Source organism: Palaemon carinicauda, chromosome 42, assembly GCF_036898095.1.
Source record: "Palaemon carinicauda isolate YSFRI2023 chromosome 42, ASM3689809v2, whole genome shotgun sequence".
NCBI lineage: Eukaryota > Metazoa > Arthropoda > Malacostraca > Decapoda > Palaemonidae > Palaemon > Palaemon carinicauda.
The window spans coordinates 32,050,011-32,066,309 of NC_090766.1; the positions used below are offsets into that span (position 1 = coordinate 32,050,011).

General features: G+C 34.0%; 1 protein-coding gene across 1 annotated transcript; it reads left to right on the forward strand.

Annotated features, from left to right (window-relative positions):
* The first annotated feature begins 2,777 nt into the window (after positions 1–2,777).
* On the forward strand, positions 2,778–9,943 carry LOC137632999 (glutamate receptor-like). The gene is made up of 6 exons (XM_068365167.1): positions 2,778–2,994; positions 4,446–4,630; positions 4,884–5,120; positions 6,697–6,875; positions 8,432–8,600; positions 9,154–9,943. Exons 1-6 carry the CDS (start codon positions 2,778–2,780, stop codon positions 9,289–9,291), a joined length of 1,125 nt encoding a protein of 374 aa, XP_068221268.1. The 3' UTR covers positions 9,292–9,943.
* Positions 9,944–16,299: the final 6,356 nt, after the last annotated feature.

A 16,299-nucleotide genomic window follows, 5' to 3' on the forward strand; every position in this document is an offset into this window, starting at 1 on the left:
TTCACTTATCATGTGAACATACTATAATACAATATAATGATTCTATTTAATACTGACGCTACACCGAATATCGCATTATCAATAGAAATTTTACAGGCATTGAGTTAAAATACAGTATTCCTTATCACAACGCAAAGCGTCTAGGTCAGACAAGACCCAAGTACGAATAGTGACCACAAGTTAAATCAGTCTGAAACTATGTTCACACTTTTTTGCATGGCGAAAATTGTATTCTGCATTTATGTGCATTATTGTTATTGTTATTGTTGTTGTTGTTGTAATTATTATTATTGTTATTTATATTATTATTATTATTATTATTATTATTGTTATTATTGTCGTGATTATTGTTATTATTGTTATTATTGTTATTATTATTATTATTATTATTATTATTATTATTATTATTATTATTATTATTATTATTATTAAAAGCCAAGCTACATCACTGATTTGAAAGGCAGAATGCTACAAGCCCAAAGGACTCGAACAGGAAAAGCACCCAAGTAAGGAAAGGGCATAAGGAAACAGCAAGTAAATTATATATAAGTAGTAATGAACACAAAATATAAAATATCTTGAGATCAGTAACATCGAAATACATCATTCATAGATAATATAAAAATGAGAAATCTCAACATGTTCAGTAGAGTAATATTTGCAAAAAGTTTGAACTTAGAAGTTTTACCTATTCAATCACCAGAGTAGGCAGGTTAGCCCACAATCTTTCTATTGATACCAGAAAAGGAAGATTAATCCACATCTTTCTATTGATACCAGAGTAGGAAGATTAGTCCAAAATATTTCTATTGATATCAGAGTAGGAAGATTAGTCCAAAATATTTCTATTGATACCAGAGTAGGAAGATTAGTCCACAATATTTCTATTGATATCAGAGTAGGAAGATTAGTCCAAAATATTTCTATTGATATCAGAGTAGGAAGATTAGTCCACTATCTTTCTATTGATACCAAAGTACGGAGATTAGTCCAAAATATTTCTATTGATATCAGAGTAGGAAGATTAGTCCACTATCTTTCTATTGATACCAAAGTACGGAGATTAGTCCAAAATATTTCTATTGATACAAGAGTAGGAAGATTATTCCATAATCTTCACAATCTTTCCATTGATTTATATCTATCTTTTCCTCGACTTTTCAGAACAACTAGACAATTTAAATGGGGCCCAGCTGGAAGTGATATCCATCGCTTACTTTCCATATTCTAACTTTAAACTGAACCCGAATGAGCTTGAAACAACGGTGATTTTCTTAGACTCCATTGATAAAAGAGCTTTCGATGTATTCTCTTCTCGGGCGAATTTCAGGTGATTTACGTGTGTCTTTTTTAATGTATATATGATAATTCCTCTATGAATGTACATACTGAATTTATTATTATTTGTATAAGAACGTAATTTCATTTGGCCAATACTCTTTTGAACTGGTGTTGTGAACCTTAGTCGTGTGCTCAATACTGACACTGAGGCCCTCATTCAGTAGGCCTACGTGTTTCTCAGGCGAGAGTTTCATAGAGAGTAACGCGAAACAAGAAACGCGAGACCCGAAACGTATCACATGTGAAAAACAAAAGCGGTAACGAAGATCTTTATCAAATGAGTCACATAAGAAGTAAAGCATACAAGAAACACGAAACACATGTGGCTATGTCCGAACCAAAAGTGAACCTCTTCACTTTTCTTGCGTGGTTAAGGTCACAGCTGTGTGCTACATTGTGTTCAACCTGCTGTTGAAAGTGTTATTTTGGTATTAGTGATTGTTTTGGCAGTAGTATTTTTGTGTGTTGTGTTGCTTTTTTGTTACGGTTGCTCCTGTTAATAAGTTTTCAAACTAATTTTAAACTCACCTGAGAGTAAAGATTAATTTTTATTCTGCTGATATTGGTTTTTACCAATTACAACCTTAAGATTGCAAATGTGGAAGCACCAATGACTTCAGTTCCTCATAAGTATTGTATGACGTTCTTAGATAATTAAAAACCATTTTTTTTCACCCTTAAATTTCAACAGTATGCACAAGGTTCTTTGAAATTCTGCATTTTTTCCCTTTTCTTTCATAATAAAGCCGATGAAATCAGTGCGTCTTCATCTAGGAAGCCATCTTAAAAACTGACAGACGTGAGCAACCCCCATTTCTATGTAATAGGGTGATGTGTGGCGTGAGGTGTTTTGTCATTGTTTCTGTTTCTCATATCATGTCATTTCCTATGTGACTCCGGAATAAGTGAACTTAGGTCACGATGTTTCTTTAAGGTAACTTACGTCACTACATGTCTCTAAGGTAACTTAGGTTACAATATGTCTCTAAGGCAACTTGGGTCCCAACGTGTCTCTAAGGTAACTTAGGTCACAACGTGTCTCTAAGGCAACTTAGGTCACTACGTGTCTCTAAGGCAACTTAGGTCCCAACATGTCTCTAAGGCAACTTAGGTCACTACGTGTCTCTAAGGCAACTTAGGTCACTACGTGTCTCTAAGGTAACCTAGGTCACAATATGTCTCTAAGGCAACTTAGGTCACAATGTGCCTCTAAGGTAACTTAGGTCACAACGTGTCTCTATGGCAACTTAGGTCACTACGTGTCTCTAAGGCAACTTAGGTCCCAACGTGTCTCTAAGGCAACCTAGGTCACTACGTGTCTCTAAGGCAACTTAGTAAGAATTTGGCAATTGATTGTAGCTTCCCCTCTATAAACGATTAATTACTAACCACCTCGCATTTTAACCAACAGTTATGTTGTCCGTGTACCCAAAGAAATGATACCTGGTGTGGTCAACTCCAATGGCACTTGGAATGGGGCATTTGGGGTCCTTCAGCGTGAAGAAGCGGACTTCACAACTACAAGCGCTATTTTTGATGAAAAACTGAAAATTTCCGACTATGTTAGAGTTTACACAATGGACCAGTTCATTATCGTCTCCTTGAAGCCACAGGAGCTGCCGCGGTACCTCGTCATAATACGTCCTTTTGAAGGTAAAATTGGTTTTCTGTACTATTATGAATTTATTCTGTATTTTGGCATTAATTGATATGTACTCCTGCACTGGGAAGCTTTAATGAAAATAGGAAATGCGTGATGTACCTTGCATTTACCGACTTTGATGAAATTGGCAAAATTTGTATGTCATTGCGTTTATTTCTGAATTTTACGCTAGAATTCTCAAGTATGTGTCCTTCAGCCTTGGCTCAATAACAATGATGATTTTTTACTAAGATACCCAAGATTATTCGTAAAAGAACAATCTTATGAACGAGTACAGTATTGCAGTCTATCATAGGGTGAACTATTTGGGTCATGCAACTGGGTATACAGGACATGACATTGGGTCCTTGAGGACATGTCATTGGGGCATTTAGAATATAACCCTGGGTCACTTATGACATGACATTGGACATTTAGGAAATGGCATGGGTTCATTTCAAACATGACATTGGGTTACTTAGGTCATGGCACTGAGTCCTCTAGTACTTGATATTGAATCATAGACATGACATTGAGTCACTTAGGACATGCCCTTAGGCTTTTTTAGGATATGACGTTTGTCACTGTAGTAAACCTTTTTCAGTAACAGCATCAAAGGCTTATGAAGCCCGATATCAAAGGTATCACAGTAGTTAAGGTATTTCAATACCAGTATCAATAGTCATTCCTTTTCAATAATACCTGTTTCAATGAGTTCCAAAATATTTTCAGTCCCTGTACTAAGATTCTTTTAGTCCCTGTACTAACCAGCTTTCAATCATAATACTATATGCCTTTTAATCCAGCACCAGCACCAGAACTATATGCCTTTGCATAAAAGTATCAAAAATCTTTGAATACAAGTCCAAAGGCCATCCATTACTGAAACTCCCTATCAAGGTCGTTTAGTACCAAAACTAGTGATCTTACAGTGACAGTAACAAATGTCTTTTACCCTATTACAAGAAGTACTTCGTCTATTTATGCACTTAATTACCCATACCCTAAAAAAGCAATTTAAGAGGCCACAACAGTAAATCAAATCTCAACCAATGCTCTTTCATTCCATATTTATGTTTAGGTGGCAATGGTGTGAAGTCTGGTCAGAACTTGGAGATTATCACCAATGCACCATTGTTATTTCTCACCCCCAAAAAATAAACATGAATAAACATTACATTTTACTACACAGATCTCTAAAATAGCATTTGCCAATTTTCTTTTATTATTTGAGGACTGACTCGAAATTAGTAAGCCATCCGTTTTTTCAATACATCTAGCAGCCTTAAGTTTCTCATCTGACTCTACCTACAGGATCTCCGTTTATGAAAATCTAAGTTTCTATTATTTTTCATTAGAGTTGGAAATTAAAGTTAGTAATTTAACACCAATGCTTTTAACTCCCCTACCCAGAAGGTGGTTAGACAGTTAACTGAAAATTAGTATGAATTTTGGATTTCAGCTGCCGTATGGGTCAGTATACTGATAAGCATTATAGTGTGGGCCATTTCATTATGGGCTCTACAAAAGGCATATTCCTCTTTTGCAACCGAAGAGGCCATGTCACTGACAACAGCTCTTTTCTACAGCACCGCAACCTTTTTAGAAGACCCTCCTTCACGACTTCCTACAAATTTTCCCGGACAGGTGAGTCAGGCTTTTAAAAGTTTGGTGGAAATGGAGTTATCTTAGCTCACAGCTCTACCACTTGATAAAATCATTTTAATGACCAAAAACTCACCATAAAAAAATTAATTTTATCTGGAAGGCATTAGTGTCGAAAATGTTATGGTGGGAAGGTGTCTCGTTGTTTGCCTCCAGCACATCAAAGTAGGAATCCGATTTGATGACACAGACTAACTTAATCTAGAAACAAAGTCTTTTATAATTTCCTCCTTAGATATTGGTGGTATGGTGGCTCATTGTTTGCCTCCTGCTTTCCACGGGGTACAGATCTTCTCTCGTGGCTCATCTGACAGTGCAGGGGAAGACAAGTCCTATTGACGATTATTATGACCTGGTCAGCAAGGAGAAGTGGCAATGGGGCTGTGATAGGATAGTGCTTTATGGCATCGCTGCTTCTTATTTCAAAAAAAGTACTACACCTGTAGTAAAGCAAATTGCTAAGCAAGTTGAGGTGAGTGGCCTTGGTTAAGTTTTATTTGGACAAGCACAATGTTATGGAGAATCGATTACCATAAAGAACAAATAAATTCAAGTTTTTAAAGAGTTAGAAGCAATGCAGGTTGATGAATGAAAAAATATAACTTGAATGATATACGGAATAATACTTACATCTAAAATCCACAGTGACTTAGAATACTTAGGTTTAGGTCTATATGAAAATAGTCAATAATGTCTTTTAGGGACATCTTACTCATATTATTGATAACTTCAGAACTAAAGCTCTCCCCAAATTTACTATATCGATTCAGATTTCTAGTGATGGATGACAAGAGAGTGGCATAGGACCAAGTGCTCATAATTGTATATCTTTATAAAAAGAGGGTCCCTACCTCATTAAACTTAGCTCACACAGCGACAGTACGGTCGGATTGTGGGCACACTACTATCGAATGTACTCGTGGGTGCAGTGTGTAATCCGAATAAAGTTATTCACCATTAGCTACCTCTTACGATGACAGCAGAACTTGCTTACATTTATTTTCAAATGCCAATAACTGCCTTTTATAGCAGGCAACTTCTTTAGTCAGTATTTCTGATTTTCCTCACTCTGTGCTGCTACTTTTTACTTTTAATTTTTTTTCTCTCCACAACTAAACATTCTGATGTATTATTTGCATATCTTAACAACACACATATCCCATCATCTCCAATCCTATTTCTATAGCAATCTTTTCAATCAACCATGTTAAATCTTGTCTCTATTACTACGACAGTTTCCTTATTATTAAGTTCACCCATGTAATTCCTTCTACCACTACCAGTGACAAACTTCAACTTTGTCATATCTATCTTCCTCTCTTTTAATTCTAATTAATTTCATTTGGTATTTGACCGCTGTCTCTTGCTTTCTGCAATTTCTTACTTCAATTCTAATTTAAAACTTTTTACATATTTCAAAAAGTTCTTTTCCTTAACATTCTCTATTGCGGTTCCCTCATTTGATCTTCCATGATCTCTTTTAACTGAATTCCTTAGCATCTGCTGCTGTTATATTACAAAAAGCTATTGCCACTTTATAATCAATTTTATTCTCTACTGATTATATGCCTGTTCAAGTTATTAATCACCAATATAGTGTAGGCTAGTTGTAACACTTGATCATCTAACAAAGTTCTTCTAAGTCCTTCATTTCTTTTTCTAACAATCCAAGTCATCATATTTGCAGGCAAAGTAGGTACGATTACTGTCACATAATCTTTAGTTCCTAGTTCATGGTTCCTCGGTGTACAGTACACTGCACAACATTGCGATTGCAGGCCCACTACTAGATAAGCACGTGTATAGTGCTACAATCTGCAGAAAGTTCATCATCAGTTACCTTCAACACAGACAGCTTAGCATGCTTACATTTATTTATAAATTCCAAAGCCTGCTTTAGTAAAATTGGATGATTTAATGTTAATAGTATGGATAGGCCTTTAGAACGGACCTGTTAATTCTTTTTATTTCTAATTGTCATTAATCCTATTCCCTTACATGTAATTAATATCTCCACCACATTATCTCACAATTCTTGCATTCTACAGTCTGTCGACATTGAAGCTGGACTCAAAAAAGTTCTTAATGGGCAATATTCGCTGCTGACATCACGTAACCGGATTAGCACAGTGATCGAGTCAAAATACGCGAATGACTATGGCCAAACGCCATTCTACCTCAGTAAAGGAGGCTATTATTTGTCACCTGATCTTGGATGGTGTTTCAGGTGTGTATTATCTTAGTAATAGAGTAACGAATCCTTGCCTAGAAATATTTGAAAACTGCCATTAGGGAGATATTATTATTATCATTACTTGCAAGGCTACAACCCTATTTGGAAAAGCAGGATGCTATAAGCCCAGGGGCTACAACAGCGAAAATAGCCCAGTGAAGAAAGGAAACTTATCGAAAAATAAAATATTTCAAGAAGAGTAACATTAAATTAAACATCTATATAAACTATAAAAACTAAACAAAACAAGAGGAAGAGAAATAAAATAGAATAGTGTGCCCAAGTGTACCCTCAAGCAAGAAAACTCTAACCCAAGAAAGTGGAGGACCATGGTACAGAGTCTACCCAAGACTAGAGAACAATGGTTTGATTTTGGAGTGTTCTTCTCCTAGAAGAGCTGCTTACCATAGCTAAAAGAGTCTCTTTTATCCTACCAAGAGGAAAGTGGCCACTGAACAATTATAGTGCAGTAGTTAACCCCTCGAATTTAGAAGAATTGTTTGCAAATCTCAATGTTGTCAGGTGTATGAGGACAGTGGAGAATATGTAATAAATAGGCCAGACTACTCAGTGAGTGTGTGTGTGTGTGTAGGAAAAGGGAAAATGAACCGTAACCAGAGAGAAGGATCCAATGTAGTACTGTCTGGCCACTCAAAAGGCCTCATAACTCTCTAGGGGTAGTATCTCAATGGGTGGCTGGTGCCCAGGCCAACCTACTACCTTACTACCTCTTGGTTTTTTGTTGTTGGTACAGATTGCCTGGAACTGTGTCCTGTGTCCAGACACAGGATCTTCCAAGTAGGTTTGAATGGCGAAGAGTTTCAGGGGACCTATTTTGGACAACAGAGTAGCAACCTTGCACTTATTTGGACCCTTTAAAATCTTGTGAATCGTTTGATTTTTAGAGTTTCATAATTTATGTAAATTGGAATAGAGAGCCGAAGTATGACGTCAATTTGTATAGCAACAGCCACCCTAGTTCAAGCATAAATACTGTTCGGAAACATACTCGTGCAGGATGGCGGTTTTCAGCATAACGTAGGGTTGATTTCCTACTAGTCTGATTAAAAGAAATACATAAAGTGTGATGAAAACCCCTACAATTCAGAAAACATACAGTCCTTTTCCTATTCAAATGGGATAATGACTGGAAAAGTAAAGTTTAAAGGGTGGCTGTGTTAGAACACTGGCAAAGTCCCAGGTGTGTCAGCACCTGAAACAGTTGTTGTAAACCAGTACATGGTAACTTGATGTCAGACTTCAGTTCCCTATTGTGACTCACAACCAGCTATTTCTATCCAAAATTCATTACATGGGAGAAGCAATGACTTAAAATTTGGGTATAAGCAGAGAGAATTGGTAATAAATCAGAGAAAGAGAATAAGATGGAGACAGAGAGTAAGAAGAAGGGGTTGGAAAATGGGCAGAGGATTTGTGGAGTCATGGAAATACTGGAGGAATCCGTTGAAAATCAGGTGCCCTCCCTAATTGGACATATTTCGCTGGGTTAAGTAGTGTTCCCTGTCCTGAAACTTTTGTCAACATTTCAGAAAAGGTGCTCCAATTCACCATCGTTTTGCCCAGCTGGCAAACAGATTGATTGAAGGAGGAATTATCGACTACTGGTTGAAAGATGTCATGGCTTTAAACATCAAAAGAAACCAAAAACAACAAAACGAACAGAATGGCAAACCAGATTCAAAAGAAATCTATGATAATGTAGGTAAAATAAGGAAAAAAAATGTATGGTTTATATAATTGTATTGATCGTGCTACTTTCTAATTTCATTTTTAAATCGATATTTGATTGAACAATGAAAACAAGAATGTACCTTGAAAAAGAATGATGTTTAATATATATATATATATACAGTATATATATATATATATATATATATATATATATATATATATATATATATATATATATATATATATATATATATATATATATATATATATATATACTTAACATCTGAAAACTAGCCTCACTGCCGTCAACATCACTATCTATACACTCACGTATAACACTAAATTTGCTTCCATGATTAAATCCATGTCTCTGAAGTTTCCTTAGCTTCACTACAGCAATTAGACTATTTAAGGGGTTTACAGACTGGTGGTATGATAATTAACAAGCCTTGAAATTGCTAATATAACCATGTGGACGGGTCGAAGGTACAGTAATTGTATTCTGCCTTGGGAAGTTTTCTACTATAAGAAAGCCAAAAGGTGGGGCTATATATTGATAATTCTTCTCTTCTCTTTTCAGGTTGATGATAGCAAAGTCATTCTCCGAATGGAACACCTGATTGGGGTCTTCCTAACCTTCTTACTGGGCATCTTCATCGGATGCTTTGTCTTTCTTGCGGAGAAAGTTTCAGGGAGATTTCATTGGTACAAAAATTAAAACAAATTCTTCATTCTCACCCCTTTTGATAAACTGGTCAATCTAAAATACAGCTGGATATTTTTTAATGGTTATTTAAACGAAAAAGTGGACAAAGTATGGTTAAATCTTAAGATAACTATATATATGTATTAACAGCTTTTCTCAAACACTATTGTATAGGGAACTATATTTAAGATTATATGTGGTATTTTGTGAATTTATACATAGAAATTCTACATTACTGTGTACTGTAGTGCTTCAGGAACATTATGATAATTCTATATTATTCATACTAAGAAATGAACAGAATTATTGAAAACAAAGACAGTGCAAACGGGCAGATAACCTATTAATTCCTAGAACATGTTAGGAATAAGAATGTTATCATCTTTCATGATAGGATAAAAGAAAAATCTGAGTTACTAAGATTGAAAAAAAAAAACATAATAAACACCTTGAACGTTTTTTCCCTGTATCAGACTGCTATAGCTAAAATTACTTTAAGAGAGTTCAACAGGAATCAGATGCTCAAGAAGTTATATTCTGTTTGTTTAGGATAAATATTCTGGAAATTATATACCATACTAAGTGTATGTACGAGTAGTTGGGCAGCGCTTGGCATCTGCCCAGCTGTCTGCTACTGGTCTAAACTGAATAAAGTACCTCTATACTCATGTGTGTGATTCAGCCTCTTAGATATCTAAAATGGCGCAATGAGACATACTTACAAACCTAGCCCATTCATGATGGATCAACTAGAAAGCCTACACTAACCCCTCTCAGAGCTCAAGACTCTCTAGGCTAACCTGGGTGTGGCCTTTACGAGATGGCATGGATCTCCAACTCCGAGGGTGACCGCCTTTGAAAGCTGCGAAGTGTAAGTGTCATCCACCACTTTTCGGTCTTCTTAACTCTCAATGTCATGCTGGTTAAAGCTTAGATGTCTTTTACTAGAAGCAGTTCATCATAATAGACTCAATTGTGTTCCAACCATTTCGAATGCCATATATATTAGATATCCTGATGTGCAGTGACATGTCGCTAAAAAATTAAGGGACATTTATTGCTTCAGGCATCCAATCAGGCAGTGGTACTTGTTAAGAGTCCCAGCTCAATTCCAAAATAAACACTGGTCCTAAAGTTCTGCAAAAAAGAATTCATGTGTAAGAGTTTCTAGGGACATGGTACGGACCTAGGCTAGCAAGCCTATCAAGAGCATACTCAGTGGTGAGGTATGAGACTGCACTGTGTACAGTAAATTACTTAGCCCTTTAGATACAATGGCACTGAGTACTGAGAGCAAAACCCATGAATGGATATAGCAAGCTCCACAAGGAAATAGTCTGATAAACCATGTACCCGAAGAATTGGTATTGGGCACCAAGAGCATGAGTCTTGCATGTGTAGGCCCATAAACAATACCAAAACTCATTCCTACAGTTTCAAACCATCAGTACTGTGGACCAAGAATTAGTGACAGATGCAATGAGTTGAGCATCAGTGCTTGAACTCCCTAACACTTGACAGTAGTCAGGTGTGCAACTGTGCTAAGAACTACAGTAGCTCAACATGACCAGAAGTTGAAATTACAAGAAATGTGTCTATATTCTCCAATGGCTTAAGAAAAAGCAATAACATAAATCACGAGAGTGGGAGTAAGGTAACCCAATACTCTCATGCCTGCTAAATTTCAATAACTGTTTCCAGCCCACACTGAGACTATTCTTCAGATAAAAGAGGAGGGTTTGTACTCATGTAACAAACACCAGTTCTAGCCTCCTCGCTAGTAAAAAGTGGTAACGTTTTCCGAAGCATTCACATGGCAGCAGATCGATTCCCGCCTGGAACTGTAAGTTTAAGCTGTTTACTGGGGATGCCACTGCTGTGGTTGGGCACCCCAAGTAGTCGATTGGGCTTGCCCTGCAGACGCTCTGGTGAGCATCTATTCTGATGAAACTGGAACTGAAAACCAGACCCCTTTAACCTTTACACTGTGGTTTCCCCCTGAAGTAAGTCTTGGAACGAAACTTCTATTATAAAACTCCTGACTCCGATATAAACGGAGATCAGGGGCGTTCAGTAAATATGAAACTCATCTTTTCAACTCTGGAATATAGTCTGACAAATACTCTATCCAAGAAGAACACTCTCACTTGTTCTTTACTAAAGCAGTTCTCTAAAAAAGAAACTAATGAGAAATGTAGGATCTTTATGTTCTCAAACAAGAATACAACGGGAGTTATAGGTTCTTTATATTATCAAACAAGAATATAATGGGAATTGTATATATTCTCAAACAAGAATATTAGAATTGTAAGATTTTTATGTTCTCAAAAATGAAACTAATGAGAATTGTAGGATCTTTATGTTCTCAAAAAAGAATACAACGAGAATTGTAGGATCTTAATATTCTCAAAAAAGAATATATATAATGAGAATTGTAAGATCTTTACATTCTCAAACAAGAATACAACGGGAATTGTGAAATCTTGATATTTTCGAACAAAAATATAATGGGAATTGTAAGATTTTTCTATTCTCAATCAAGAAAATAATGAGGAGTGTAAGATTTTTGTTTTCAAACAAGAATACGAGGGGAATTGTAAAATCTTTATATTCTCAACCAAGAATACAATGGGAATTCAAAGATTTTTATATTCTCACCCAAGATAGTCTCAAAGAAGAATACAATGCAATTCTAAGATTTTTATATTCTCAACCAAGAATACAATGGGAATTCAAAGATTTTTATATTCTCAACCAAGATAGTCTCAAAAAAAGAATACAATGGAATTCTAGGATTTTTATATTCTCAACCAAGAATACAATGGGAATTCAAAGATTTTTATATTCTCACCCAAGAATACAATGGGAATTCAAAGATTTTTATATTCTCAACCAAGAATACAATGGGAATTCAAAGATTTTTATATTCTCAACCAAGATAGTCTCAAAAAAAGAATACAATGGAATTCTAGGATTTTTATATTCTCAACCAAGAATACAATGGGAATTCAAAGATTTTTATATTCTCAACCAAGAATACAATGCGAATTCAAAGATTTTTATATTCTCAACCAAGATAGTCTCAAAAAAAGATTACAATGGAATTCTAAGATTTTTATATTCTCAACCAAGATAATCTCAAAAAAAGCATACAATGGAATTCTAAGATTCTTATATTCTCAACCAAGAATACAATGGGAATTCAAAGATTTTTATATTCTCAACCAAGATAGTCTCAAAAAAAGAATACAATGGAATTCTAAGATTCTTATATTCTCAACCAAGAATACAATGGGAATTCAAAGATTTTTATATTCTCAACCAAGATAGTCTCAAAAAAAGAATACAATGGAATTCTAAGATTCTTATATTCTCAACCAAGAATACAATGGGAATTCAAAGATTTTTATATTCTCAACCAAGAATACAATGGGAATTCAAAGATTTTTATATTCTCAACCAAGAATACAATGGGAATTCAAAGATTTTTATATTCTCACCCAAGATAGTCTAAAAAAAGAATACAATGGAATTCTAAGATTTTTATATTCTCAACCAAGAATACAATGGGAATTCAAAGATTTTTATATTCTCAACCAAGATAGTCTCAAAAAAAGAATACAATGGAATTCTAGGATTTTTATATTCTCAACCAAGAATACAATGGGAATTCAAAGATTTTTATATTCTCACCCAAGAATACAATGGGAATTCAAAGATTTTTATATTCTCAACCAAGATAGTCTCAAAAAAGAATACAATGGAATTCTAAGATTTTTATATTCTCAACCAAGAATACAATGGGAATTCAAAGATTTTTATATTCTCACCCAAGAATACAATGGGAATTCAAAGATTTTTATATTCTCAACCAAGATAGTCTCAAAAAAAGAATACAATGGAATTCTAGGATTTATATATTCTCAACCAAGAATACAATGGGAATTCAAAGATTTTTATATTCTCAACCAAGAATACAATGGGAATTCAAAGATTTTTATATTCTCAACCAAGATAGTCTCAAAAAAGAATACAATGGAATTCTAAGATTCTTATATTCTCAATCAAGAATACAATGAGAATTGTAAAATCTTTATATTCTCAACCAAGAATACAATGGGAATTCAAAGATTTTTATATTCTCAACCAAGAATACAATGGGAATTCAAAGATTTTTATATTCTCACCCAAGATAGTCTAAAAAAAGAATACAATGGAATTCTAAGATTTTTATATTCTCAACCAAGAATACAATGGGAATTCAAAGATTTTTATATTCTCAACCAAGATAGTCTCAAAAAAAGAATACAATGGAATTCTAGGATTTTTATATTCTCAACCAAGAATACAATGGGAATTCAAAGATTTTTATATTCTCACCCAAGAATACAATGGGAATTCAAAGATTTTTATATTCTCAACCAAGATAGTCTCAAAAAAGAATAGGCTACAATGGAATTCTAAGATTTTTATATTCTCAACCAAGAATACAATGGGAATTCAAAGATTTTTATATTCTCACCCAAGAATACAATGGGAATTCAAAGATTTTTATATTCTCAACCAAGATAGTCTCAAAAAAAGAATACAATGGAATTCAAAGATTTTTATATTCTCAATCAAGAATACAATGGGAATTCAAAGATTTTTATATTCTCACCCAAGAATACAATGGGAATTCAAAGATTTTTATATTCTCAACCAAGATAGTCTCCAAAAAGAATACAATGGAATTCTAAGATTCTTATATTCTCAACCAAGAATACAATGGGAATTCAAAGATTATTATATTGTCAACCAAGAATACAATGGAATTTCAAGATTTTTATCTTCTCAACCAAGAATACAATGGGAATTGTATTCTCAATCACGAATACAATGGGAGTTCAAAAACTTTATATTCTCAAAAAAGGATACAATGAGAATTCAAAGATTTTATATTCTCAACCACGAATACAATAGGAATTCATAGATTTTGATATTTTCAAAAAAGAATACAATGGGAATTCAAAGATTTTGATATTTTCAAAAAAGAATACAATGGGAATTCAAATATCTTATATTTTCAACCACGAATACAAGGGGAATTCAAATATTTTCATATTATCAAAAGGAATACAATGGAAATTCAAAGATTTTTTATATTCTCGAAAAAAAAATACGATGGGAATTCAAAGATCTTATATTCTCAACCACGAATACAAGGGGAATTCAAATATTTTCATATTATCAAGAATACAATGGAAATTCAAATATTTTTATATTCTCAAAATAGAATTCAATGGGAATTCAAAGATTTTTATATTCTCAACCAAGACTACAACAGGAATTCCAAGATTTTTATATTCTCAACTAAGAATACAATGGGAATTGTAATATTTTTATATTCTCAAACAAGAATACCATGGGAATTCAAAGATTGTTATATTCTCAAAAAAGAATACAATGGGAATTCCAAGATTTTTATATTCTTAACTAAGAATACAATGGGAATTGTAATATTTTTATATTCTCAAACAAGAATACCATGGGAATTCTAAGATTGTTATATTCTCAAAAAAGAATACAATGGTAATTTAAAGACTACATTCTCAACCACGATTACAATGGGAATTCAAAGATTTTTATATTTTGAAAAAAAAAGAATACAATGGGAATTCAAAGATTTTTATTGTCAAAAAAAGAGTAAATGGGAATTCAAAGATTCTATATTCTCAACCAAGAATACAATGGGAATTCAAAGATTCTATATTCTCAACCAAAATTACAATGGGAATATGATTTTTATATTCATAAAACAGAATACAATGGGAATTCGAAGATTTTATATACTCAACCACAAATATAAATATAATGGGAATACATAGATTTTTTAACCATATATTTAGACGCTTACCGTCCCAAAGTGTAGTGGTTTGTATGCTATGAAACATTGGCAAGGAAACTGTTTCCAGGGGCTCCAACAATTTGACTTTCCAATCTAGAGTGAGAGATATATTTTATGTTATTATTCAATTATAGTTCTCAATATTACCTTTTAAGCATCCAAAAAAAATAGACATCCTAATTTTAAGTTTAATGATCATTTTCTAAAGAGAATTAAAGTATTATATGTGGCAATTTAAATTTCTTATTTGTGGAAATATCTTGAATCAGTGGCAGATCGTAAATGATACTGATGTTGTGGATTAAAGCCAACTGTTCTTGTTGGCACGGGCTATTCCCTTGATCGGCCCGTAGGATCGTAAATGCCTGTGAGTATATTCTGAGTATGAGCCTTATGAAGACAATCTGTGGTATACATAAATCTATGTAAATGATTAACAATCATATTATTTGTGATAGTTTTACCATTCAATTTATAGCTAAATGTGTGAACCATATATTTTCCCCGCTGAGTTATCATATGATTCATGCATCTTTGACCATTATTGTTGGAAACTATTGCAAATCACTCGCTTTTGTGGCGACCTCATATCAAACAATTATAGGGTATTTTAGAAGAAAATTATTATTATTATTATTATTATTATTATTATTATTATTATTATTATTATTATTAGTCGAGTTACAAACCATGTTGGAAAAGTAATATGCTATAAGCCCAATGGCTCCAACAGGAAAAAATTCAGTGAGGAGAGGAAATAAGGTAATATAGAATAGTGTGCTTGAGTATACCCTCAAGCAACAGAACTACAACCCAAGATAATGGAAGACCATAGTACAGGGGCTATGGCATTACCCAAGGCTAGATAACAAGGATTTGATTTTGGAGTGTCCTTCTCCTAGAAGAGCTGCTCACATTATTATTATTATTATTATTATTATTATTATCTTGGTAGGAGACCCTCCTTCAAACGGGTGGAGTTGAATACTAAGGCAGCATCGGCAGAATTAAATTTCTTGTCCAATTTCTCGATTCTACGGACAATTCTCTTTTCAGGGTTGCTACATTCAGCTAGCAAGTTGGCGAAGTTCATCAGGTGGGTGAAGAATACAATTCAGGTTAAGGCTGGATGT